Raw genomic sequence first — 27,828 nt, forward strand, 5'->3', positions numbered from 1 at the left:
GATTTAAATTGACATAAACCAATTTCCTTTGACTTATACCAGTTTCTAGAAGCTTAATTTAAATTTCAATACATGGTATGTAAAATAATTTGGTACTGTATATGTCAATTATCTTATATAATGAGAGTTGACAGCTAATATTTTAGGAGTCATCCAAAAACAAACAAAATTTCAGACATTTGATATAGCATTAAGAAAATATGGGTAGAGAGCTTTTATTTCCCCTCTATTTCTATGTTCTGGTGGTGTGTGATATAGTACAGGATTTTCACACCATGAAGATCTGTTTCACAGGTTTAGAATGAAAAATGAACTTAATAGTTTTGGTTAATTATAGCAAAATTTGAATTTTACTTGATGAGCCTTAAACTGAAGAGAAATCCTCCACAGTATCGGCTGCCTCCACTTCACCGATACTGTAGTTAACAGATTTTATTACAAAGTATTTATTACAAAGAACTGTCTGATGATGAATTCTGAGTTGTCAGCTTTGATTTAATTCACCCACATTGGTGCAACCGAACAGTTTTGTACAGACTTAAAGAAAACCCTTATTGTTATTTATGATATTTATGATATTTATTACATTAGTTGTTATGTGCAATATACTATAAAATCATCAGTTATATGTAGGTGCTTCCATCTTTCATGAACAGTACTAAAACATTCTCGCCAATACTTGTATTATCAGTGTATAACTGGAGATGCCGTATAATAATCATATCTATTTTGAAATGTCTGTAAAGCTTTATATAGATGAAATAAATTTTAGATAGAAAGTATTTCTTTTGTTGATTTTATAATAAAATAACGCTTGATTTAGCAGGATCTTCACATTTTATCAAACCTATGTATTATTCTATTATGGTCCACCGTATCATATTCTCATCTTGAATGCCATAGTCTACTTAAGTATGCAAACAGCATGTATAATATAACGCCATACATTTCCAGATGTCAAGTCCGCGAAAACTGTTAAAAATGCGAGCGATATTCGCACCAATGTCTTGCAGTGGCGTGTAAAGCCTGGGATCTCAAAGTTGGGGGCACCAAATCCAAAATTAATCACAAAAGCTCAGAAATACTACCAAATACGTAGACAACTCAACAACGTGTATATTATACCTTACCTTCCTTCCATATGCTTCAGGAAACTACTTATTGATATTACTGAGAAAATTATAACGCATTATTAACACTTCACTGACTTAATCATCTTATATGAGCTACTGAGGTTTTGTAAACGTTGCTCTTTGTGAATCGAAAGTATTTTAATTTTCATGAAACCGTGTTATGCAGTCATCTGCAGATAATTTGACGAGAAAATGGATTTCATAATGATGAAAAATGGTGGGAAAACTCCCCAAAATATCAATTTTACAAGTCGCATTTTTTTTAAATTTTTTTTTTAAGTTTGGCTGTTTTACACATTTACGTTTTGAAGCTTGTAGAACAAGTTTAGCTACGTTAAACAAACATTTTGACAAAGTTGTTATAAATTTGCAAAATGGATATTGATGCCAACAGTTTACATTCAGCTTGATAAATGTCATATATTGATGAACTACATGGTAAAAATCTGTTGTATCCGGGGTGCACATCTTGCGTTTGAAAATTTGTTGACACAGCACCAACATCTTCACAATAAGGAGCTTCCGTCGGTAAGGTACATCGAGGACGAAGAGCCATATTGAGTCTTTTAATTTCTAAAGGAAAGAGTCATGAGCGAATTCCGCCCTTTTACTCGCATCTTTTCCAAGTAACTTCTCAGCACACAGTAACAGCCATTCTATTTCAAACGTTAACTATTATTAAAATTAAAAAAAAAAAAAAGCAAGGCCTAGGGGAAGATTTCTCACATCAGTGGCGTAGGAAGGTACTTTTGAGTGGTGGGGCTGAAGACTGATTGCCGGCCTGGGGGAGGGGTCTAAGGGGAGGGGGTGTCCCCCTCCCCTTTGGAATTTTTTGCATTTCCAGGTAGCCTCAGATGCAATTTGGTGCAATATAGCACACTTCAACACCCACTCCATTTTGTAAACTTAATTTTGTATTTTCACCAGGCCTTAGATGCAATTTGGTGCTCCAAATGAGATTTTTTTTCTCATTTGGAAATGAAAAAGGGGTTTTCTGACTTGCGAAGCGGGGGGGGGGGGGCGGAATGATACTTCCGCCCCTCCACATGTTTCACTGGGGGGGCTGGCGCCCCAGCCCCCCGGTTCCTACGCCCTTGTCTCACATATTGCGTCCAATTTGACATCAAGTCTGAGCATCAGAAATCATTAATATCACTTGTGCCCATACGTGCAACTCCGAGTTTAAAATCTCCCAAATCAAGTCGAACAGAGAGGATTTGAATATTCATGATTCGATCATTTGAGGACTGATAATTATCAATTGTCATTTGTCTCCAAGCGTTTATCAGATGAGCATATGCGGCTTTGGTACGTTGTTGTTTTGTATTTTCCCGGTTATGTATGATGAACTGTAAAAACCTCTAAACTATTGATGTAAATTGAGTGCGTTAGCATGCAAAGTTACTTTCTATTTACAAATAGCGCCGTCAACAAGTCAGGACAGTTCCAAATCTGGTTCTATACGGTAGGTAAAGAGTATTTTGTGTTTTCTATTATTGCCAATATTATATGTTGTTTTGTTACTTTCATATCTCCACTGACGGACATTTTATCACAATAGAATTTGTATTAATTTTCCTCTTAAATATATTATTTCTGCCCTGTTTCTTGCAGGAAAAAAAAAACGATCAGAAGACTAAACTTCATAGTTTTACACTCCTCTTCTGCTGCTCTCTAATATAAGAAGGGTAAAATATCATTGCAAAAGACTTACAACAGCTTTCACAGTATCATTCATGCAATGACCTGTGATATTTGTTTTTCTTCAAATAAAATAGTTTAGGTAAAACCACGCACATATGGCCCATAGTACTGTCAGGTTCGCAACCAGGCCAGGCACAGTGTGGCCGTACCAATTTGTGCCCCCTCCCTTTCCCATCTGTGCCACCATTATGTGTACAAAAACTATAGAAGTTACAGCACAACAGCATTGTGCCACCCCCCCTACCCCGCCCCAGGCGTAAATTGTTTGTGGCGATCCAAACATAGAATTCCTGGCTATGCGCCTGAGTATATATTATGTCATAGCAAACACGATGTAGGGACGGATGTACATATTATGTATGTTTGTATTTTAGATTTAAGGAACTCGCGAAGAAGCCATCATTGGCTTATCAAAGCCGCAAGCTGACCGAAGTCAGTCTCTTAGATTCACTGAGCTAACGCTCCTATAGTTTGGTATGTAATAATTTGCTATGAGATATATACTTTGGTATGTACCATATCTCCTGTCTGTCTTTAAACTTAAGAGTTTAACCTTTTAATTTTAAAAGACGACTTTTCTGTTTCTATCAGACGTTCTGAGACTAGGCTGAAAGCAAAACATGAAATGTTGATTTATTGAATATAAATATATTCATTCTATAATACGTAGTAATAAAGCAGGCCAGAGTATAAAAATGAAGAATTGCTGAATTGCTTACTATTATTTTTTATTATACAGATTGCAAAGACTTTTAAGAGGTTCGTTAAAGAGATATGCAATTCTTAAGTGTATTGTAAAATAGTACAAGCGAATAGTGATAAAGTTAGTTTAACACGAAACCTTTGTAAACTGAGGAGGAAAACGATTTCTAAATGAAAAATGCCAATTGAATGTTCAGGTCACATTAGTGCCCTAATTAATTATAAGGAATTCTTGATGAAAGAATCATTAATTTGTTAGCCTTTACTATATATCAGCAAGCCAATGTTGTGACTATGAAACTAGATATTTTGCAGGTACTGATAACAAAATTTCGGTCCGCTGATTGGCTACAAAAATTAACGATACTATACTCAATGTTATTACGTCATATTTTTTAAATTATTGTTTGCTGGAAAAGAAATCTAAAACTAATCCTTAAGGCATTTGCTTGTTCACAATTTTTGGCAAAAATTAAGACCTTTGGAATTAACAATGTACTACCAAGTTGCTGAATAATAGGCCTATATACAAGTTACGAGAAAAGTTAAAAATTAACACAGGGAAACAACACGTGACCAATCAATCATTTCAAAGGAAAGTGGTAAGCAAACCTCAATTCCTATATTACATTTCAGCTCAGCCTTATCCTTCCCCTACCCAATTTTTAATAATCGTGCTAACATTACGACTTTACCCCTCTCTCTACTCCTGTTCCAGTTCCTCCTCGCCCCCCCCCCCCCACACACACATTATCAACCTTGTATGCAGCCTGAATTTGTAAACACCTATGTATTGTCCACACGTCACTACTAGGTTTTCTTAGATCAGTGACCATTAATTAATTCTGTACACTTTTTCATCAGAAACGCTGATTCACAACGATTGACCCCCTCCTTGCTTACTATCTGTATCGTCATTTTCCCTGTAGGCTTTCATTGTTATTTTCAATAGCGTATCCAAGGTTTGGGATTGTGCACCCCTTTCTTACCACCCATCTCCCCCCTTAAAAAACACAGTGGTAATTATAGCACAACCGTGAGTGAATAGACCTAATTATGGAGCTAATGTATAACATTTTCAACCTAATATCCCCCCCCCCCCCGACATGGGAGTCGACTTCAACGACCTCAGGGCCATACCTCATCCATTTTCATATCCTTGATATACCCCTGATTTCCTTCCGATGTGCACTTCCGATGTGCTATACTAATTAGTAATTATCCAATAAAATCTATACATGTTGATTTACTTCAGGATATATCACTGCTTGTAATATTTACAAATATTGAAATCCTCTCTGCTGAATAATCACTTTCGTAGGTTCCCCCTGTCTCTCAAGAGAAGTTATGAGTATTTTCTTCTTCCAAAGAGGATGCCATATTTTCAAAATAATATAAATTTAAACTAAAAATTACCATTTTTCTTTAACTGAGCCGTAGTTTTTTCAAAAGGTTGAAGTGTTCGTACTTCAGATATCCTTAAAATGATTTTTTTTTATTGTTTATAAGTTACCGGAATGCACATACACTGTATCATTGCCGAACAGTTCTATATTGGAGTTAGACATTTGTACGATCGTAGTAGTTTCCTTCCCCTTATATCTTTCTATCCTCTCGTGAAGGTTCTCGTTGGTTGTGCATTTGTGAAGAAGGGGTTTAATGCCGGAAGATTAAATTCTCGTCTGCGAAGCATGAACCTTCTCCTTACTTGAGGCTCGATGCGTCCATTGACAAATCTCGGATGCCCTGGTGCCCGTATCTGCTCCTTAAATTCAAGCCTCCCTACCAGTGTCGTTCGATTAGTTGCAGTTGACGGTGGAGGATTATTTCCCTCTGCGAAGAAGTGAAAGTTAAAAACAAAATGTCAATGAATGAATGGATGGATGAATATATTCATGATTGAATGAATCAATTAATGAATCAACCCATGCATGAGAGAATGAATGAATATAGCAATAACTGAATTACTGTAATAATAAACGAACGACCGGATGAATAAATACAAGAATGAATGAATTAGTGAACGAACGATTGAAAACATGAATAAATGGATGGATAGATGAATGAATTTAATATAATAATGAACGAATAAATACAAGAATGAATGCATACCGGTATATATTTTTAATTAATTAGTCTACGAACGAATGAATACATTAATGAATGAATGGATGGATGAATGGACGGGTGTATGAATGCATGAATGAATACATATTAATGACTGACTGAATGAACAAAAACGACTGGATACATGAATGAATGAATGAATGAATGTATGAACGGGTGACGGTGATGAAGTTATTTTGAAAAAAAAACATTGGAATATATACGCATGTGCATAGGCCTATAGGGTATGTCATGATTATGTCACTGTAGTTTTAATATTTATACTACGACATAGTATGAAATTTATCAGCAGAACTGCATGTATACCATATATATTTCTATATATCCTAATAATGTTGGCGTTCTCCGCGGAACTGGCAAAGTGCTTAAAAAAGAAAATATTAAATTAGTATATAGAAAGATAAGAACAGCAACGAAAATTAACTTACGACCAATGTTTGGAATATTTCTCTGTCCAATCGTTTGTTGGCAAAGCAGGAGCCCACACAGCGCAATCAAAAGATACACATTTAGTGAAATATCCATTTTTATTTTCACAACAATAACGATCGTTCCTCTCAATATATATGTATATATATATAAATATATCTGTAGATTCAGTTCATAGAGCTTTCACGTTACAACACTTCGGCTGATGTGATATGTAAATGCTATTGCTCGGTTTAATTAACAACACTGAGAGTTTGTAAATATTGTATGAGTTATTTACGCTATGCTAAATAATTTTGTAATGATGACATCGGGAACACCCAAAAGCAGTGAAGGCTTTTGACACCTAAAACAATGCACTTGTGCACCACCTGTTTTAGATTCATTGTTATCGATCGATAAATATTCGTTGTACCATTACAAAGAGAATTTTTCCCCATACATGATTGTTCGTAGGTTAAACGTATAATGAAGAAATACGATTACGTATATATAGAAAAATGTAAGCCTTTCTATCGTAGAACTATAATCAGTTGTTCAAGTTTAGTAACGCTAAACATGATATGTCGGTTTATATCGGGGGCCAATACCATATACTTGCAGACGGTGTGCTTAGAATCGAGCAATTTACACAGGAGGTGATAAGCATGATCGACTTTAATGGGGGGGGGGGCGTAAAATACTCTTGCCCACCCCACCCAACCCCAACACAATCCTGAGATAAACGAAAGTGTCAGACTTGTGGAGCGAAGATTTCAGTGAGCACACTACAATTTGAAGGCAACATAGTTCATCATATTGCCACCCCGTGTGAAAAGAATAAAACATGACTACGTCTCCAACACTGAAGTATTTTTCGAAACGAAAAAGGAATTTTACTTCATTTACTTGCAAATTGATACCATTTAATCTATTCCGAATAAAATGGTGACAATGCTATATGTGATGTGTTGTACAATTAAAATTATTTCAAGTTCAGGCCTATTTAAAACTTCTTCCATTACAACGCAATTTCCTGCAATTGTAATTAAAAGTTGTGTAAAAAAGTAAGTTGGCCTGACGTTTCGATCAGAGCAGTAAGCAAGTAACAGTAACAGAAGGAACAAAAAACACGCACAGAATACAGACAGGTTAATGAGCATGGTGAACACAAAGAGATAGAAGTAAGGGGATTAGTAGACAAGGGATGGAGATAAGAAAGAAAGAAATTAAGTAATTAAAAGTTGTCAGCAAAATAATTCCAACACAGTTAGATTAGTTTAGGCCTGTATACCTCGGAGGTTAATATGCATCGCCTCGCTTTTTTGTCGGCCACTAATTTCATTTTAGATTGGTATATTTCTTAAAAGTTCTTAAGAAAAACTCGGTAAACTTTTCGTCCTCGCTCTTTATGATGTTCCTCAAAGGAAGGAAGGACTCGAAACATACTAAATTGCTTTCGATGAGATTACCGTGGGCAATGCATGGTTCTGCCTGTCTACAATATATCTAAATGGTATCTTAATTTTCTAAAATCTGACTAGCGCCATTATTATTATAATAAGTTTAGTAAACCGGAAGTGTTGCCGTTACCGTACACAGCTTCTATTGTACACATTACCGATAGTAATACTACGAGATGAAGTTTTGGCTATCTCGCGCATTTGTGCCATTGTGATACTTTGTGCGTATGTACACAGGGGCAGTGGGTCACTCAAATGCGGTTGGGTGATTCATTAATAATTCTAATTGTTTCAGTATCATTTCACCGCAAGCGAGAATCCGGACATCCTTTTGAACTTCTAACACGATATTTAGTAAAGACTGCAAGCCACCACGAAATTCGAGACTTTTTTCGTTGACTTGGGAGTTGGGGCAATTTATTGCTACTAACTACAGCTTACTGTACTATACTGTCCTACCATTTGGTGGTCTGACTGAGAAAGTGAGAAAATATTAACCACAGCCAACAAAATTAACAATGTAAGTACATTTATCCATTGTGGTATTTTCGATAAAGCATAAACCACTCTTACCACAAGAATGGTTTCTTGTAATAACTATGTAGTCTAATAATTTAAGCCGGTAAGCACTAAGATCTGATGACTGCCTATGTAACCTAATAATATCATTACTGTTACTTGTTAGTGTTACTGTTACTTAGGCTAGGGGTCGAAGACTACAACGACGTTAAGCCCTTCTGCTCAGACAGACTTTCCCCTAACTGGTTATACGGTCCAGCCTAGGTCAAATCCAAGGTCTTGTTATGATACATCCATACATTTGCCCCTGTCTTATATGAGCGTGCTGTTGGACATACCAAGTTTACAAATAGCCGAATGCTGAATGTCAAAAAAGTGTTAGACTCATACAGTACATTGTCAACATGATTATTTACTAATACTATATAATTTTAGTAAGCCAACCACAATAAAAGATTGTTTAGACTATCAAGATTGAATGCATGCCATAAGGAGGCTCGCAGTTCAGAGCTAGTGCCATTTTCATGGTACCTTTCATAATCAATCTTAAACCCCTCAAAGGGAAGAATATTTTCGTTTGAAAATTCATGAACCAGTGAACGTTTGGATTGTGAAATTTGCCGTCAACGTGAAGCAAATTATCGCACAGGTTAAATAGAACATATCTGGGCTTCCGTTAAGATTCTTTAGAACTACTGAGTAAGGTTTATGCAAGAAATGAATGGGTTTACTACGTTGCATAACTATATAGATAGATTTGTTTACATCTGTCAGTAGGCCTAGATTTCAATAACCATTAGTATTGCAGAGTGTAGGTACTGCTCTCCCTATGCTAATAAGTAGATCATATTTGTTCTTTTCATATTTATCATTCCTTTCTTACCTATCACCTATACATGCGCACTCTATCATATCCATCTATCATATCATATCTAATCTACCATAGCTTAAGAACTGTGTAGATCGTTTCCCCAACCTTTGACCAAGATCATATGTACAGTAGTACTTTCCCTTTCAAAGTGACTTGTGATACTTTCACTTCACATAATATCCATCATGATCTCCTAACTACAGTCTCAATGTTAGGAAACTGGGGTCAGGATCGATCAAGTTCTTTGGTTTTGTGTCCAGACTGTCGCTTGGCTGACTTAAAAGTCCCAAGAGGACTACTGGTAGGCCTACTGTATGTGCATACTCTACATGCTGAAAGTCCACAGTAACTCACAGAATGAGTACAGTATGCTTCAGGGATCGCAATGAAAACAAACAACAATGCTGAAATAATCCCACATACCTCAGCAATTTACATTCTCTGCATTTTATAGAAAGTTCTGCTGTAACAGGGAAATAATTGAATACTTTCTTGTGACCTATTGTATAGTAGGAGTGGTAGGACAGTAGTGTAGGGCTAACATGTTTGCACTATGAATGAATGAATGAGGAGCATTATACCACACAGTAAACTTGTTAATATACACAAATGAAGGTTCTGAAGCCAAAGAATTCTTTCTCAAATATGTTTGTAAACTAATCCATCCTAAGTGTTTGCTAAATTTACATTTAGAATTTGTTAATAGGTTAGGGATTACAGTATTTAAAAGTCAACACCGGGATATGTACAGTATGCAGCTACATGTGTAACAATAGTGTGGGTGTCAATATATAAACCTTTACAAAATAGTAGTTTGGTGGGGAAGTGGTGGGGGGGGGACAACATTACAACTTTTTACTGTTGTAGAAATTCCAGGATGAATTTTGACATATAATTTGTTAATTTGAGTATTTTCACTCTGAAATCAAGAAATGACAGTAAAACCATAAATTATATCCAAATCGAACATTATGGGTTTTTCTTTTATCTTTCATCTGGGATGACTTTGATCATCTTTTATCTGATGGATTTGGGAGTAGGGCCCTAGGGGTGGGGAGGGGGAGGGGGTAGGGATGCAAGGTTGTAGTGAAATGAGTCTTGTATTTACCTTAGACCTTTAATAGAAGAATTCTCCATAATTCCAACCTTTCATGTTTGTGACTTGACCAGTACAGAATAATGAGCACTATGTCCTTATCTGTTTTTTTTTACTCTTCCAAGTAATCCAGGCATTTCTTAATCATTTTAACATGACAAAAACCATGAAAAACCATGATATGAAAGACAGGCATATGTGGATTGTGTTAAATCATAACACAAACAACAGGAAGTATTTTACTATCACGTATTCCTGTAAATTTGACTTTTAACTGTCAGGGAAGCAAACTTGTTACTTTAATTTCAGTCACAAATGGCAATTCTGCTGAATTTTTGTCGTTGCTTTCATTTAAAAAATTATGAAATGTTCTGGTATGATTCTTTGGTCACCTACGGGTATGGTGAAGCTTAAATTGTTGTTTTAACCCACCCACTCTACTATTATGATGTTGAGAGAGTTTTGTCTGTTCTGCTTTATAGATGGTGACGAAATCTCACAGTAAAGTAGTTTTGGTACCTACAGCTTTTTCAGCTTTCATACAGTTTAACATATTTGGGCAATTTTACCTATCGGTTTTGAGTTTGCCTTAATACAGTAGCTTTTATCGGTACCATGACAAGTTACTCGTAGTTTCCTCATACCTGCAACTCCATAGAATTCTCTGGTAGTTATCTCTCAGAAATGACAGGCCATCACGCATCGCTCCGCATCGACCACAACTTATCTTTTAAATCGGCAGGCATGCTTTTCTTTACCATCAAACAGGACCACCGTAGCCTTGAAGTGGTAAAAATTGTGACAGTCTCTTTTATTCACGTCTAGCTATAAATACAGACCTCCTCCAATTTGGCAACAAAGGGCAGTACTGTGTCGTGTAGTCAGGGGAATAAATAAGTATAAGACAAGTAAACCGAACACAGCAGTCACGTAAATCCAACTCCTTGTCTAATTCCACTTGCAAACTTTATATATACATGTTAAATACCAAACAGTAACATAATTAACTATGACAATAAAACTGAAGTAAAACACATTTCCATAAATGCCATATATTTAGCAAATAATAATTAGATGTCACATACTATATGTAAGGAAGTATGAAGCAGTTGCAACTCAAGACATACAATGTCTCACATGGATTCTTGACTCTTGATGTCTGGTCGAATATATATGTGTAAATAGTCACGTTTACATTGCTTCGGCGTATCACTTCCCTGTCCTCTCACAATAACCGTACTCTCGCTTATCAGTTTATCTGGAAACGACATTTTTGTCTAAAAAATTGGGAATACCGATATAAAGGTCACCATAACTATAACGATCATCGATTTATTTTGCAGAGTTTTGGTGGAGATAGGAACAGAACAGGTAAGGTATTGTATGTCGGTGAAGCATGGCTGTATTGTGCTGTGCATGTGAAAGCGGATTGTCAGAGCAAAATTTGTGATTACTTGAAACGAATTTGAATAAAATTTGTGGCATTTTGATGTAGCTGACATAGCTTTTTCGTGACTTTGTTGAATAGTTTTTGTTTTTTTCAATACTTATTGGTAGAGGATATGCTAGGCAGGTTTGTGTCTTTATGTGTTTTATGTTTTGCCTTTTAGACGTGTTAAACTTTCTCTTTGGTTTGGTGTGATGACATATTTACAATAATTTAAAAGTTTGAGGTAAATTTGTTGTCACTTACCAAACAATTGAAGACAGTGTTACTTTACATATACACAGTCAAAACTGTGCAACAACCTTAGTATGCAGTATCTGTAATACAGTATTTGTAAACTTTTGACAACACCTTTCACATAATAGATGTATATTGACTTTAATGTTTATATTGGTACCATAAAATAGCTGTCTGTGCAAAAGTTGACAGAAGTTGTAAACTGGAGCTTTTAAAGCTTATTTTCATGTAACAATATACTGAACTAATTAAAATGTTAATTACAATTAAGAAGGAAGAATGAGAATGAGAAGACTAGTTACATGAATGATTTAAATATGACTAAGACGAGAGAAATCAAAGAAAATAAGTTTCTCAAATTTGCCATCCCAGTAGGGCTTGAGTTAGTTTATTATGGAGAAAGATACAATGTGTATCCTAATACACCTACTGTATAATCAGAGGTTAGAACTGAATGCCAACAGATTTGGCCAAAATATGAAAACTTTAATTTTACACTTGTACGGCAATGAATCCCTTCATTTATCAATCGTATATTGTCAATGCTGTGGATTTTTGGTGTACAGTTTATATCCAGTTTTGTCAGTGTAAAAGAGCTACCAATTAGTTTACCATACAGCTATATATGAATGATGAGAGAAGGGACCTGCTGGACAAAAAATATTAAAGATAAAAAAGATAAAACATGATTTTGCTTACAATTTGTAAATATCTGGCTGATGGATTTCCAAAATGCCAGTTTATGAGCTACTTTATATGACTATATGTTTGCTGTTAAAATATGTTGAATGTCTCCTCCAATTTCTTACCTAAATCTGACCTTCTAGTTTTCTTTGAATTTATTATTTATAATTATCTTCATCTAGACTGGATATTTCTTTCTGTATCGTTTCCTTCTCCACTTTCATATTTTTGGTACTGAACAAAGTAAATTGTCGTTGACAAAATTGAAAGGACATTTTGGTATAGTAAATTCATATCAAAGAAAGAACTAAAAATCCTATTTGAAAGGAAAAGTGTGGACTATGGTTTAATATTGTTTTAAACGTATTTCAGGCTATTACTGAACAGTGAATCGTCTAGCTCTGTCACTTAAAGAATAAATATTTTGATTTAATATCTCATTTGCCTATTGAACTACATGTATGTATAACAATATCTGTGAATGTTATTTTGTGTAGTGGTGGGTTATATGATAGACTATGAGCAACATGCATGCAGGCATGACATGTCAATTGTTCATGCATGTCACATTTGGAATAATTTGTTATGGTTTCTTATCTGTGTTCATGGAGCATGTTAAGTAGTGTGGCAATGCCAGGAAATATTTGGTTATTTGCAGACGCCTCTTTTTTCCTGTTTAACAAGTTTCAACTCTTTTTAAATGTTCAAGAGTACTATTTAGTAAACGCAAATTTCATAATTTGCAACAGCTTCAGAATGAAAAAGATGTTGAAAAGCCTATTAAACTACTTTGACCTCTCTCTACCAAATAAAAACATCATTATTTTTAAGTGTAACACATATCTCCCATAGAAATCTGTGGAACTGTAGCATTGTATTACACTATATGTACAAAACTGTACATATACAGTATACCATCATCGTCACTGTAATGTATATATGCTACCTAATATATAAACAATTGAGTATGATGATCATTTTTATTTTTGTCAACATCGTCATTACAATACTATTTGCCCACGGTCTGTTACCTTGTGTACAGTAGTTGGATAAAATTACCTGGTGCACCCTTTCTTTCCTCCGTTGCTCTGGTGTGTCATCTTTCCTCTGAGGCTATATTTATTTAATAAAAAAAAAGTTCTGAGAAAGAACTCCCCGACTGCTCAGAGGGAATCAAAATTCATACATGAACCAAGTTGAGTCTTCAGTTCCTATTATAATACACACTGTACCGCAGGCATGACTGTAGATCTTACACCACACAGATCTAATGAATGAGTAAGAGCCGGACAGAATTGGCACATGTATACAGATCAATCGTATCATTGATGAGAAACATCATCCCGAGATGCGAACGACGACTGCGAAGGCCGTAGCAGAAAATGACTGCGCTAGACTCCCATTGACATGTTCTCGCACAAACTCAGATGCAAGTTTAACGACTCATTGAACGGCCCCACATAGAAATCCATATGCTCATTAGCTCGGTGGATGCATTAAAAAGACGAAGAAGAAGAATAAGCGGAATAAAAAATAGACAGCGTGCAGGAAAGTCACTGTGTGTACGTGTACAATATTAGGATGCAGAGTTAGGCAATGGAAAAGAGAGTGGTGCCAATAAGTGGGGGTTACAGCGATGTTGTTCTTTCTGACGTTTTTCGACATCTGGAACGTCGTTTTAATTGAACTGTAGTTCTCGTCAGCTGTGCTAGGAGAGTAAGAAGCCAAAGAAAATTGAAAACAAGAGTTAGAAGGAAGCAACAACAAGGTGACAGAGATTGAAGGTCGCTTGTCATTAATTGCAATTGCCTGAAGCAGGGATATGGTATAGAAAAAACATTTTGTTTTGTGTGATTGTCGAAGATCACTCGGGTTAGTGTGTGTACAGTGAGTAACATTAGTATCGGTAGTAAACTTCACCTGACGTACAGTATAACAGTGAAAGTACTGGACTACTGTACTGCTATACTGGTTAAGGGGACAGCTGAAGAAGTCATATAATCATAGCAGAGTATCATATGGTGGAAGAAAACTTAGACATGCAGATAATATAATCTCATTTTGATGGATGCATTTTTAGGATCAGTTTTGGACCTTCCTGAATTTAAAAGCGGACGTAACTTTATCCCCGAAGAAGCACCTTACAACCGTTAAATTTTGTTAGTGGTACATGAAACTGTTCAACTAAAGTTACAAGGTATTTATTGAAAATGGTGTGATTTTTGTGAGGATCTGATGGAAACAAGGAATTGCCACAATGAAATCTTTGTAAATGGAACAGTTAAGTTTTACTTTCATTTGAGCGACTACTTCTGAGAATTAGTAATAAACGGTAAGCATAGTGGTCAGTTTGTCGTTTTGATTTCTCGTTCAGTTATAAATACAGTAAGGGTTTTTGCATACTGTTTAAATGAAGCATTGATTACTGTATGGGACTAAGCACTTGTAACTCTCTTTCCAGCAGCAACTGCTCCAGCTGTTAATACTGCATGGAAATGCATTTCCCTAGTTACTGCATTGTTACCATAGTTACTGTACAAAACCCACAAATTTAAATTCTTATATACGTATGCACTGACCAGGGTATTATTTATGATGGAGTAGATTGTTAAGTTGAAGAAAAGTATTTCAATAATTAACCTTGCTCTTAAGAAGGTATCTTCATGTTCAAAAGCTTTGTCAACAAAATATGAATATTCCAAAATTACAGCAGTCCATATGAACAGCTGTTAACATCCTCTAGTTACAGGATGCGTGCCATAAATATTTTTGTTAAAGGTTAATGAGGCGGGCTTAAAGGGTGTGAAGACTCGCGCAAAAAGAAACGTTTAATGCCGGTAATCTGACCTAGTTTCGAATGAGGTGTAACAGAAGTGTTAGACACCACCATCGATCCCAGAAAATACACAAACAGCTTGCTACCATTGGTAATTAGACGCTAGTGTACAGTCAGTACATACAGCTGCGGTCAATACCCACAGCACAGTGTACACACGATACAGCGATGGACATCTCAGGTCCAGCTAAAAGATAACAAGGTATCACGTTTCATTATTGTCTGCATTTTGTAGTGACACGAACAAAACGTCACTTGCAAGCAACGGAAAGTTAACTTTTTCAGATGAACGCACACGGTTTGGGGCGAGTCTTCAATGCCTTTAACATTATCATACTCAAGCCTGTACATCATATAGACAGGAAGCATTGTTAAAACAAAAATAGAACTTGCTTGTTCTTTTAACAAGCTTGAGGATGTCGGGAGAACAATCACTTCTGTTACTGTTGACGTAACGTTTGGATACATATACAATGCACCCTAACACAGGGATGTATTAACCTACCACCTACATACAGTACATGCTATATATATGTACAGGTGTAGATAAAACCAATGATTGAATTTCCTTAATGGAAACAGCTGTAAACCAGTTAGCCTTCAGCCTGTGAATTTTAATTGGATTCTTGCTCATCGCCGATCATTCAGTGTTGTGTTATTGGTATATAATTAGCGGTGGTCTTGGGGGTCGTCAAGACAGTGCTTGTTTTCGTCTATTCTGTATTGACACTGTAGGTGTGTCTTGGTTGTTTTGCCTGGAATTATTCACAAAGGTAAGTGGTGCATATTTATGTAACTCTTAATATTACCAGTAGTATATAACCGTTAGTTTACGTTGTTTTACTGTTCACGTTCATGTTCTTTGGATTAATGTGGTAACCTGGGCTACCCACTATATACATTTTCTCAATATTCTATTATAAGACAAAAGTCAGTTTTCATTTTGCTTTGCAAAAGTTGAGTGCTGATTAATTTTTTGTAGTCTACACTACACTACAGTACATATATAATACAACATTCAATGAATTATCTATAAATAACTATTATTATTATAAATCTATGTAAACAAGTACTTAAGTGTCGTGCTGTCCATATCAGTTACTGTATTGTGCAAATGTAGTACTTTAGATTTTGATGAATGGTGAAAAGTCTATATCTGTATTTAAATTGATATACTGTACATGCTGTGTTATGCTTAGTACTTACAGTACTAGTGTAAATAACAGCCATCTTGGCTTTATACAAAAAAAAATCATAAAGTACATTAGACACATTATTCCAAATTGAATTGAAGTATCCCACAATACAGTACACTAAAATTTGAAGAAGTACTGTGTATAGCCATGCAAAAGTTGATAATTTCATTAAACATTAACTACCACAAACGTCAAAAAATGGAATTTAAAGAGATGAAAAATGAAAAGAAAATAGATTTAGTTGGCTCAGCATATGATCCTGATTAACCATCCCAAGTAAGGGTCTTATAGGTTGTGCGTGGTTAAATGGCAATTTTACTGTACAGTTTGTCACAACTATTGACATACTAAATACAATTTAGTGTGTGAAACGGAAGTCATCGGTGATGCAAACTCTTATTATGCAAAATGGACCGGTAGGAAAATATTGGCTTCAGTCTAGAAGAAATCAGCCTCACAAGTTTGCGTAGCTGGTAGAAATACTCAGCATTCAATACTATATTCTTTTCAAGCGAGACATGACCCCCACGAGGGAGATTGCAAAATGCTCTTGGAATCCAGATGCCAAGATCAATGCACCTGGTATCCACAGTGCAATGTAATACTCAAGGGTGTAGTAATTGCTTGGTACACCCACAAACTATATACTGTATTGTATATGCTGTTGCAGCGAAGATTTTATAATTTGTAAACAAACGTGACAGGATTTGATCAGTAACATGCTTGCACAAAATGGATCTACATTAGTTTGGGGTCTTGCACCTGGTCATTGTTGTTTATTTTGAGTAGTGTATTAAAGTACAGTGTAATGTACTACTGTACAGTATTCTATACTTTAAGTTTACTCACTTTACTGTTACCAAGGCTTCCGTGTGAATACTCATGCGTAAGTGGATATTCCACAAGCCCTCTGCACAGCCGTCTGCATACTGTACATGTTAACTCGGTTGGTTGTTCCTAATTAACGATTTATTAACACTAGCTTTCAATCCCATTCTCAAAATACTGTGTCCCCACAAATCTATTGTAATGTAATATGTTGTGTTGTCTTTTTGTGTCATTTCATAATTTCTTGATGCAATAACTACTGTTTGATGGAGTAAACTTAACAGATTACGCTCTTCCGGATGTTCCCATTTCTGGTACCACCAGAATGTGTCAAATTCAACAGCAAATGAAACTCTACTAGGTCTTCCTTTCCCTGTGAACTCCCTAATTAAGTTGGTTGCCTTCGTTTGCACCAATGATGGGAAATCATCCCCCAAAATCCCTGTTGTTAACTGTGGGATGCTGACCCCTTGTCAGTCTGTAAAGTCTTGTTACAGTACTGTGTGACATGACCTTGCAATTGAAAGTTGGTAAAATGTGAATTTTGAAAGTTCAAACTGTAGAACAGATTTGGGCCAGGAAATCTATCATAGGACAAAATGTCTACCCACTGTACTTATAGTCTGTAAAGCAGCATTGTGCAGTAAGTAGTATGCACTGTACCTACAGTACTATGTTGACGAACATGGAAATATTTACATTGAATTGGAAAGTAAAATAAAATAAGAGGTTTCTACATGCACTGTGTCCATGATCCATTATTTTCCTTACCACAAGTGTATGCCCATACATTATGTTCCCCGAAGTATACATGTACAGATTTAATGTTTTTAAATTGATTGCTGGGGTTGATTACTCTACATGGGTACATTGTGTATGAGACGTGGCTCCGATGTTTTAAGGTTTTGTAGTCCACATTTAATGATAGGGTCTGGTAAACCTCACTGATGACTGCAGAACAGTTTCCCACAGGCTGTTAATTTTATTTAATATATTTGCATCCTTTGAAACATTCGTTCTAGGGTAGTTGGGAATTGATTGATATATGGTTTTAGATGCACTATATCAAAATAAGTGTAAAGGTTAATACAGTATGATATTAGATGTACTTGAATAACAAGTGTTTGAGTTATTGTGATGTTAGATGTACTTTATTAAAAGTGCATCCATGGGTTCTACTAGTGAAATTTTGCAAAAGTCATAATACTATTTTGTACTGCATGAAATGTGTTTAATAATTCAGCTGTTTATCGAAGAGTTAATATTGGAATAATTTGACAATATCCATATAGAGTTTGATTACAAATGTGATGATTATGTTTTTGTTGTTGTTGTAACAATCAGGTCACTTTAACCAAATCATATTAAACTAGCAAATGATAAATGATTAACATATTGTTAAGGAAAACCTTGTGAGTGGCACTTTAAAATTTTTCAGTGGCATATTTTATGAAGTGCTGATACAAACAGTCGTATTCTGAAAAGAGGTTGATTGAAATAGTTTTTAAATTGTTTGTGGGTATTAGCAATCTTGACTTTGAAGGTAATAATCAAGTTTTGTCCCAAAAAATGCTAGAAAAGCAGATATTTGTCATGTATGCATATCTTCAACAAGTAGTGGCCAGCTTCCATGCTCAAAAGATTTTTCCTTCCTTGAGCCATTTTTGAAAGTTACAAAAGAAGGGGAAAAGGTGCAGGTAAGTGCTTTTGACAACTTTCAGCACTTTTTGATTGGTAAAAAGTTTTGGTCAATGCTGCTGACCAATGTCCAGGCTGCGTTCTAATTTTAAGTACTACGGACTGACAAAAGAGCCGGAAAAAGGGAATTGAATGTATGTATGGTCAAGTGAGTTTGGGGTCCGATTTTACTGCACTGTGTAATTTCCCTAATGGAAGTGTCTATAATGGAAGAGTTTAAAACTTTTATTTTCAGAGGAGGGTGTCGTGGTCAAATGGCTATCCAGGCAATTTGCCAGATCATTACATGTGACCTTGTGCAAGGCACTTTATCTCCATTGCCTCTCTTCACCCAGGTGTATATATGGGAACGTGGTGCCATGTATGCGTGAGAAGTAACTTGTACATATAGTTGTGTTTGCTTGTTTGTGGCTGCACCCATTGGGAAGGTCCCCAGGGGACACATTAATGTGGCCACTGAGGTACCCTGGGAGCGACTGTTTGAATTGTGCATGCTTAATTGGGTAAGTGGGTGTGACAAGTTACAAATGAGTCTGGGTAAACTGAAAATTGTAAAAAGTTGTGTGAGAAGGCTTTGGTCTTGGTACACCGATTGCAGAACTTGAAACTTGTTAGCTTTAACATAATAGTATAAAATTTGCTATTTTTTTTTTTTTTTTACACCCAACATTTATTTTTTAACTACAGGTACAGTATGTGGTTGATGATGTTTTGTACATTCTTCATGTCAGTTTTCGTAGAAAAGAAAAACGATGTATTAGTATCGTGTGTCTATATTTTCCTTCCCTGCAGTTATGATATTCTAGACATTGTATTACTCTTTTACTTTGCCAGCACTGAAATACATACCTGTACTGTATATATAGCTACTGTAAAAGGTACTATACTGTACTGTGTAGTCCATCAGTAACTTCCTTCCTTGTTCGGTATATAGATCTGTAACGTTTACGATACAACATTAAACTGAACATGAAGCAGATCATTTTAAATTGTCATAGCTCAAAAATAGTCACAAATTTCTCAGTCCGCTGAAGTATAAATTATGATCATTCAGTAGAAGAACTGATGTTTTTTTTCAATGCTGCTGCTACACAGGGAATCTTCGAATCTGTGTGATACTAAGTTATCCGTTCGGAACTTGCAGGTATTCTGGGCCTATTTTTTTTTTTTGCCACATTGGCTGCAAACTGGACTGTGAGTCAAGAAATACGTAGTTCTGTTTATAAAACAGAGCTAATGGTAGAGTTAATATATAAGCAAACTTCTGCTAATGTGTAGGGTGTCTGTTGGACTTCTTCGTATAAAAAGTGCAAGAAATTGTCGAGCAATGTCATCAATAGGGGGTGGCATTGTCACTGAGAAAGGTTTGTAGACTTGTGTGGTTTCTCTGGGGTTTTTTGCCTTCATGCGTAGGCGTAGGAGCAAGGGGGCTGGGGGGGGGGCTGCAGCCCGACGAAATTTTTGTGTGAAAATTCGGGCAATATGTTGAGAACCTTTCGGGCACCTACTGAAAGAAATATAATTTGCAATGTGTTTTTCAATGGTTAAATTGATATTATTATCATCATTATTATTGTAACGACTTCCCCAATAGTTACAGCCAATTTGGAAGGGAAATAACATGGCAAATGATTTCATGTTATTGGCATGCGGTGTAACAACTGATGCATGCCTATATAACATGCATATTAAGATGTTGAATGTGCACGGAGTGCACAAAAACATTTTGATTATATTTTTTCTTCCACTATTTGTCAAATTTTAAAAGCAGTGCAAACATATACAGCACAGTTGGCCTTATGTAAATATAATGTAGGTATTTATTTATGTCCATCTTCAGAGTTGATCATATGAGTTTTATACTTTGTGATTTAATTAGTACATTACAGTACATTTAATTTTTTGAACTGGTTTGTCGTTGTAAATATTTTTACAGTGAATTGTAACTTAGGGTTGTTGTAGTGCATGTGGCAGATGAGACAGGTAAGCTGTTTTAGCCATCAATATGCAAATCAGAAAACTAGTTTTGAATGTATTCTATCTAAATTTTGAAATTAGAAATCTATATAGTATGGGCCTTTAATAGGAATATGTGACATATGTATAGTGGCAGTACATTGAACTATCCAAATTGTGATTGTTTCTCCCAAAGTGAGGTATGTTAATTAATACAATAGTCTAACAGTCAAACTTTTGTGTTATGTTTTGAAAGCTAATTTTGAATGTATTCTATCTAAATTAAGAAATTAGAAATCTATATAGTATGGGCCTTTAATAGGAATATGTGACATATGTATAGTGGCAGTACATTGAATTATCCAAGTTATGATTCTTTTTCCAGAAGTGAGGTATGTTAATTAATACTAGTAGTCTAACAGTCAAGCTTTTGTGTTATCATTATATCACAGAAATGAGAAAAACTGTCAATTTTATGTGCCAACAATGTTTATGATACACAACATGGCTTTTTTTTTGGCAGACCTCAATAAATTAAGGTTTTAAGCTAAATATTAGTGTGGCCCCTCCTTTCTCTCGGTAAAGGTAATTAGGACTATGGGTCAGCAATATTGTATCAAGTGGGCCTAGGCTTCAAGACAGGATAAAATTGTCTCCATGTCTGAATGGTTCAATGCTGATGTTCAAAACAACTGCTGAGTCAGTTCTACACAGGTTTACAATGAGAGACACAAAACACAAAGAAATGTACCATAAACTACTTATATTTTCAATCCTCCAATTGTGGGAAATGGGGATGCTATAAGGCTATCAATGGCACAAAACAATAAAAAGTATCTACATTACAAAATATGTCAACTTGACCACACTCTTAAATATTAACTCTTGTGGTGACATAACATGCTGGTTACTGTGGTACTGAACACTGTACATCAAGATGCAGCACAGGTGGTAAAGACAATATTAACAATAATAAGGTTACAGTGTGCACTGTACTATACACTGAACATTTAGAACTTAGAAAAACTTAAACTTATTGTCTATGGCCATGACATAGGTTACAATAAAAGAATACTTAAACTTATCTGGTTTTACACTGGTACTGTCGCGAACTGCTCGCTTTCTTGCTTCAACGCGGAAAGTTCATTTTCGCGAATTAAGGTTCTGGTGTACATCACTGTGCTCCATAATAGACTTGGTAATATACTGCAGTCCAGCGATTCACAAAACGGTATGACAATTTAACAAAATAGTTAGGGTTATAGTGACATCTACAGCTCGGTGGTAGCATCCGGTTCCTTAGGTCAATACAAAGTACAGGTAGCCTCCAAGAACAGCAATTAAGTAAAATATGAAAAATCCATGGTTACCATCTCGGCAAGATCCAGAACAGTGGCCAAAAAGATACTAATACGACATTCTCATCATAATTTAAGAATATAACTTTACATGATGAACATCTTCAAAACTCCCTATTTATACAACACTTTTTCCTTTAATAAAAAATATTATAAGTACAATAGATCAAGCAAGAGAAGTCTTGCTCTCTCCAGATGAAGAAACAATCTCAAACTATATCAAGATACAATGTTACCAGAACTATGTGACAACAAGTGACAACAGCTCTAGGCCACAGGGCTTCCCCACATCCTATTGGTTACTTCTAGCAAAGATCCCGTTGACCAACTAATAAGATGACCAATCAGTAATATACATGATGGATTAGTCCTTATAAATATTCATGTCACCATGTGCCTTCCCTTCCCCAGCTCTGGGCTATTTTGTAACCCTTTCCCACTAATACACTGACTCTAAATACTATTGTCCCAGGTATAAACCACAAGCGCTATTGTCTAGCAGCCTCAGTTTATCTCAGGAGAGATACAGTAAGTAGCAAAGATACATACAAAAAGGCTTTGTGAAAGTAAAATAGCCATCACTAATCTGCAATATACTCAGCAGAGGCAGGAAGTATCTGTTTACTCTTTTTAATTAAAACTATCTACACTATTGACAGAAACTACTTCTACTAACAAGTGAAAACAACAAACCCACTGTGTCATTCATGACACCAGGGTTACATTAGCAATTCAACAGCTTTTGTCTTGCAATGTTATGTTGGACAACTTTTGTGGTCATCAATTACATAAACATTTGAAGGGCATAAAACAAGTTTTTTTTTTTGGGGGGGGGAGGGGGAATGATAATTTGATAATTTATTCACGTATGCTACATTAACATATTTTATAAATTTTCACAGTCCTATCATCTTTATGTATGATTTCATGATTTGCCTTTTCAACACAGAAAGGTTTATTAATCAATAGTGCAACAGCTTCTGTCGTTTGCAAATCTTATATTAGACAAATTTTATGGTCACCAAGTTACATCAACATTTCTAGGGCATTAATCTTAGTGGGGGGGGGGGGGAGGACTGTGGGGGGAAAGATATTTTGCTACTTTACTCACATACATGCAACATTAACATATTTTATGAATATTCACTCTCCTATGGATAGTGTTTGTCTATATGATAAATGCCTTTTCAACACAGAGCAATGTTGTTCCCAATCTTTGTGTACTGTAGGTTCATTACCAATTTTAATTAATTTTGATGGAGCAATGGTACTGTGTGGTTGGGGAAATTGCACATGAACCGGTGCCGGGAGTAATTTCCCTCGAGAGAAAATAGTTCAGTATATTTGTCATCAGACTGTTGTCGCGTTTTAAAGGTCATACAGTAATGTACTGTATATACAGTAGATGCAGACTTGATAGTGGTACACAATCCTAGCCTCTCTCTGTGTGTGTGCGTGTGTTGATACCGATAATCCATACACGAGTGAAGTTCCTCTCCGGCTGTGAGGTTTGCACAAGGAGAAGATGTAATGATTTCATTGATCCGTATCTTTCTGGGATGCATGCAAAGATGTTAATTTGCTGAGCTATGGAAAATGGAGCTTTTTGAAAATTAGGATAGGTATCATGTTTCCCAGTATCACAGGGAGCATCCAGGCTGTAGCCTCTTAATACGTGTGACCGATTCACCCCTCGGAGGATCAGTTAAAAACACTTTAACAGCGGCTGAAATCATCAAGGGTGATCAATATACTTAGGAAGCTGCTTTACATAGATTTGAAGTTAAATTAAGATTCTGCAGTGTTGCATTCGATGAAAATGTAAACTTTAGCAAGGTGGTGGGGTGTGGAAAGGAGGTTCTATAGAGTGACAGGCTGGGTTGCATTCTGCTACAATGTTAATGGATACTAAAAGTATATTGCAATGGGTGAACGGCGGTGAAGAAGCGGGGGGTGCGGGTGGGGGGGGTCGGGGATAGGGGAAGTTGCTAGGTTGTGTGAATTTTCTTAAAATGTTTTTGTAATAAGTGGTGACGGTGATTTGTGATAGTTAGGTAGGTGGTGAATGGGGGAGAAGGAGGGGATAGCTATTAAGTGATTACGTAGTTTGTAGGGGGGGGGGGGTTGATGGTGATAGCCTGTGGGCCTCATATCATCAACATTCTTAGAGTTAATGTTATCTGCTGTAGAGGTTCACTATCATTTTGGTTCAGGTTACATGATTAATGTCTTTGACATTCCTTTAAAATAATCTTATTTGTACGGTACTGTAGGCTAATGCACTGTACAAGAACAACTTACATAGTAGATCACATGTTGGAAACAAATTTCATAGAAACAAGGCATACATGTGACATTGGTCAATTTCCATCAAATTTTGTTACTCCTTCAAGGTAAACAGTAATTTCCCCATGTAAGATTGTTGTTAGTGACAAAATGAACCGCTTCTTAGTTTAAATAGAGTATCTTCCCACCCTTCCCCATTCCCCTCCCCTCCCCTTGCACATAATCTCATGTATTCCTGCAAACGGACCAACAAATGGATATCCATTCTTTATAAAGTAGTGAAGCCTCATTACAATTAACTTTCTTGTATCTTCATTAACATTGCAGGGCAGACTCTACCGTTGATGATATAGAGACCGACCAGGGCGACGAGATGGAAGCGGAGGCAGACAGCGACCAAGAGCAGGACATTGACCAGGTCCTAGGGGCGTGGCTGGGGGAACTAGAGAATATGACCAAGGTACTAAACCTAGTTTTCATCTGTCCAATGTCCAGTTCAGTCATTTTGTGATTTATTTATGTCACATAAGATAAATATTTGGAGAGATACTAGTTAATGGCTGACAGTATAGAATTGTGAAGCTTAAGTCTGGGTGGTCATAGTTGTATAGTTATTAGTTTTATAAGTTACCTTTACTTGGCCCTATGTATTCCCATCTGACAATTAAGCATTGGCATTGCTACTGTAGTTGTGATAAATAATGTACAGTAATGCCTTGAATATTATGAAAGATCCTCCCAGTGAATTAAAATTGATTTTGCTCCATGCTTACCTGTCTCTTCACAACTGTAGTACCTCTTGCCTAGAGTGAACTGGTAGCCTTTGTAGAAATGTACGCCCTCTATGACCCTCCCTGGACCCTCGCGGTCAATGGCCTTCCTTCTCATTCTACCACTTTTCGGGCAATTTTTCTGTTCAAATCTTACGGGAGCCATTTTGGTAATCAAAACTTCTTCTGTTGTTCACTGAGAAGTTTGAACTGTTAAAAGATAATAAAGGCATTTTGAAGAATCTTAATTGTAGTGGATACAAATGGGGATGGGTGGGGAGGGGGGGGGGTGGAGAGTTGGGGAGTGGATGTATGATAACCTGGATTTACTTCGCTCCTCGTTGACCTGAATAACTGAGAGGTCCTGATATTCAAGTAGTATCAGAGGTTAAATACAAATTTAGTATGGTATCTAAAAACTATTAACTAGCATTGCTGAGAATACAGTACATTTCCCATTGCTTTCAAATGCCTGAACCAGTTACTTTTAGCATTTAGCATCAGACATCTCATGCATGTCTTAAAACTATATTTTATTCTTTTGTTGGATGTACATAATTACCCCCCTCCCCCCAAAAAAAACCAAAAAAAAACACATAAACATGCTGAGAGTCAGGATTTATTAAAATAATAAATGAGATATAAATAAATAGATGTATGCAAAAAGGTTGTTGAGTTTCCTGAGAAAGTTTAAGGAAGAAACTTGAAGTTGAGGAATCCCAAAGAAAACAGGGCAAACAAACAACTGTAGATTAGAGCAAAACAACATGTATTCAAAAGCAATATACAGTATATACATTAGTACAAGTGAAATGACAGTTACGGTAAATATTATCGAGAGAGGAAATATCGAAAGGTAAAAGGAAAGAAAAGCAAGGATAAAACCGAAAGAAAAACAACAAACTTTAGGGACTTAGAGTCTATACTGTTTTTGCAATTAGCTGGATATTTAAAGGTACAGACAAATGTAAACCACGGATAGGAAATATAGACTTTGATGGGAAAAGTTTATCCCTGCAGGGTCAAATATAAATAGTGCACCATAGTGTCAAAGCATCTATTTGTGTGGAAGACCTCTATAAATACATACAGAGGGTCAGTTTGGTTGAAATATACAGTTTGTATTTGTGATAGAAGATCATGGTCTGTGTCTCTCTAAGTTACAATTTAACCTGTTGAAATGAAAGGAGAAATTTTAGAAACTGACCCAGACAGCTGTATTACTGTATAACCGATTTTTCGAAAGAACCAAGAAAGTTTTTGCTCAGAACAGGAAGACTGCTATTGACCTCCTGATAAACCAATTCTGTACACAGTAAACGACAGTATGTGTAGTTGGTAATCATCTAATTATTTTGGGTGTAGAAGTGGTGATAGGTCAAGATTATCACCGATCCCCAAATTTAACACATTGTTACTGTACCTTCAATGTAGGTCCTTAATGGCAGACTGGGCAGTGGGTCACAGAGGGCGCAGTTCTAAAATGGTACCAATTTTTGTAACTTTGTATGATGGGAATATGTATGTGTTGATACGAGATCGGTAAGTATCGCTACTCGTAAATACAAACCCAGGAAAGTTTGGGGGGGGGGGGAATTTGTTTAATACCCCCAGGAATTTGTCAGATGGGAAAAGTGGCTGTAGTAAATTAAAAAATAGTGGAATGTTTTCTTGCTAAAATCAGTATCACGGTGTGGGTCATCGTTTGTCTACTGCATGTGGTTATGTGGTAGCTCCCCAAAATTGAAGTTTACGTTATTTTTCCTGTTACATATTAACGTACAACAGAATGAAATCATTCAAATCCCTGGCGATGTAAAATTCATGACATATAAACCCCGAGCTGTTAATTTATTAACTTCTACTACCTGTTAAATTCAAAGCATGCTTTCTGTGATGGTGAATGAGTAATCAAAAGTGCCTGCAAACATTTTATTGAAAAGTGTCCCGACCTTCTGTGTTTCTTTTTTAAATATTTCATTCTTCTATAATTTATTAACTCGATAGCCAAGTCTTCAACCTCACCAGTAATACAAAACGTGACAATGTTTCAGTCGTGCATTTTAGTACTCGTGTGCGGCGATTAAACGTCCTACACCTGTTTTGTCTGTGGAAGGAAGAATGGATTAAAACGATGCCTCAATTTCTTCACAATCTTCTTCTTCTTCTTCTTCTTCTTCTTCTCTCTCGCAGCAAATGGATTCCGATATTGTTGATGCTAATTTGCCGACATCTCCAATGCCTCAACCGTCGTACGATATTCTCGACAACTTCAGATTTTCCCAGTTCAACCTAGAAAGTGAGTAGCGTTGCAACGAGCATGATTTAAATAGATTAAAATGTCTCACACTGTACATCATCCTTGCAGGTTTGTGCCACAGCGTACAGAGATAGTCATTACAGATCATGAATACGGCAAATCTGGTAAATTGCGGTCGCTCCAGGGAAGTGTTTGCCCATGTATCATGTTGAATAATTAAAAAGAAGGTAGATTTTACATAATTGCTGG

General features: G+C 36.1%; 2 protein-coding genes across 17 annotated transcripts in view; one reads left to right on the forward strand and one right to left on the reverse strand.

The window, feature by feature from the left end:
- Positions 1 to 5,134: 5,134 nt before the first annotated feature.
- The window catches only part of LOC139959012 (uncharacterized), a 46,163-nt gene continuing 23,469 nt past the window's right edge, over positions 5,135 to 27,828 (reverse strand). The window contains exons 2-4 of one of the 5 annotated variants that reach the window (XR_011789940.1): positions 25,323 to 25,529; positions 19,799 to 19,885; positions 13,969 to 14,099 (exon numbers count right to left, since the gene is read on the reverse strand). Coding sequence is in view for 1 of the 5 variants with exons in the window: in XM_071956506.1 (XP_071812607.1) it covers positions 5,146 to 5,372; positions 25,323 to 25,485 (390 nt within the window). In the remaining 4 variants the exon portion in view is untranslated. Of the gene's footprint in view, positions 5,373 to 6,094; positions 6,675 to 11,411; positions 13,505 to 13,968; positions 14,100 to 19,798; positions 19,886 to 20,715; positions 22,231 to 25,322; positions 25,530 to 27,828 lie in introns of those variants that run through there. The other 4 variants (XR_011789939.1, XM_071956506.1, XR_011789942.1 and 1 more) reach the window with 4 other exon arrangements.
- The window catches only part of LOC139959008 (ras-associated and pleckstrin homology domains-containing protein 1-like), an 84,410-nt gene continuing 64,279 nt past the window's right edge, over positions 7,698 to 27,828 (forward strand). For 5 of the 12 annotated variants that reach the window (XM_071956490.1, XM_071956492.1, XM_071956501.1 and 2 more), the window contains exons 1-3: positions 7,698 to 8,057; positions 24,877 to 25,009; positions 27,513 to 27,618. In XM_071956490.1, the coding sequence (XP_071812591.1) occupies positions 8,056 to 8,057; positions 24,877 to 25,009; positions 27,513 to 27,618 (241 nt within the window). In that variant the 5' untranslated portion in view covers positions 7,698 to 8,055. Of the gene's footprint in view, positions 8,058 to 11,375; positions 11,395 to 14,093; positions 14,724 to 15,537; positions 16,001 to 19,901; positions 20,094 to 24,876; positions 25,010 to 27,512; positions 27,619 to 27,828 lie in introns of those variants that run through there. The other 7 variants (XM_071956493.1, XM_071956498.1, XM_071956491.1 and 4 more) reach the window with 6 other exon arrangements.

Source organism: Apostichopus japonicus, chromosome 18 (assembly GCF_037975245.1).
Source record: "Apostichopus japonicus isolate 1M-3 chromosome 18, ASM3797524v1, whole genome shotgun sequence".
Taxonomy (NCBI): domain Eukaryota; kingdom Metazoa; phylum Echinodermata; class Holothuroidea; order Aspidochirotida; family Stichopodidae; genus Apostichopus; species Apostichopus japonicus.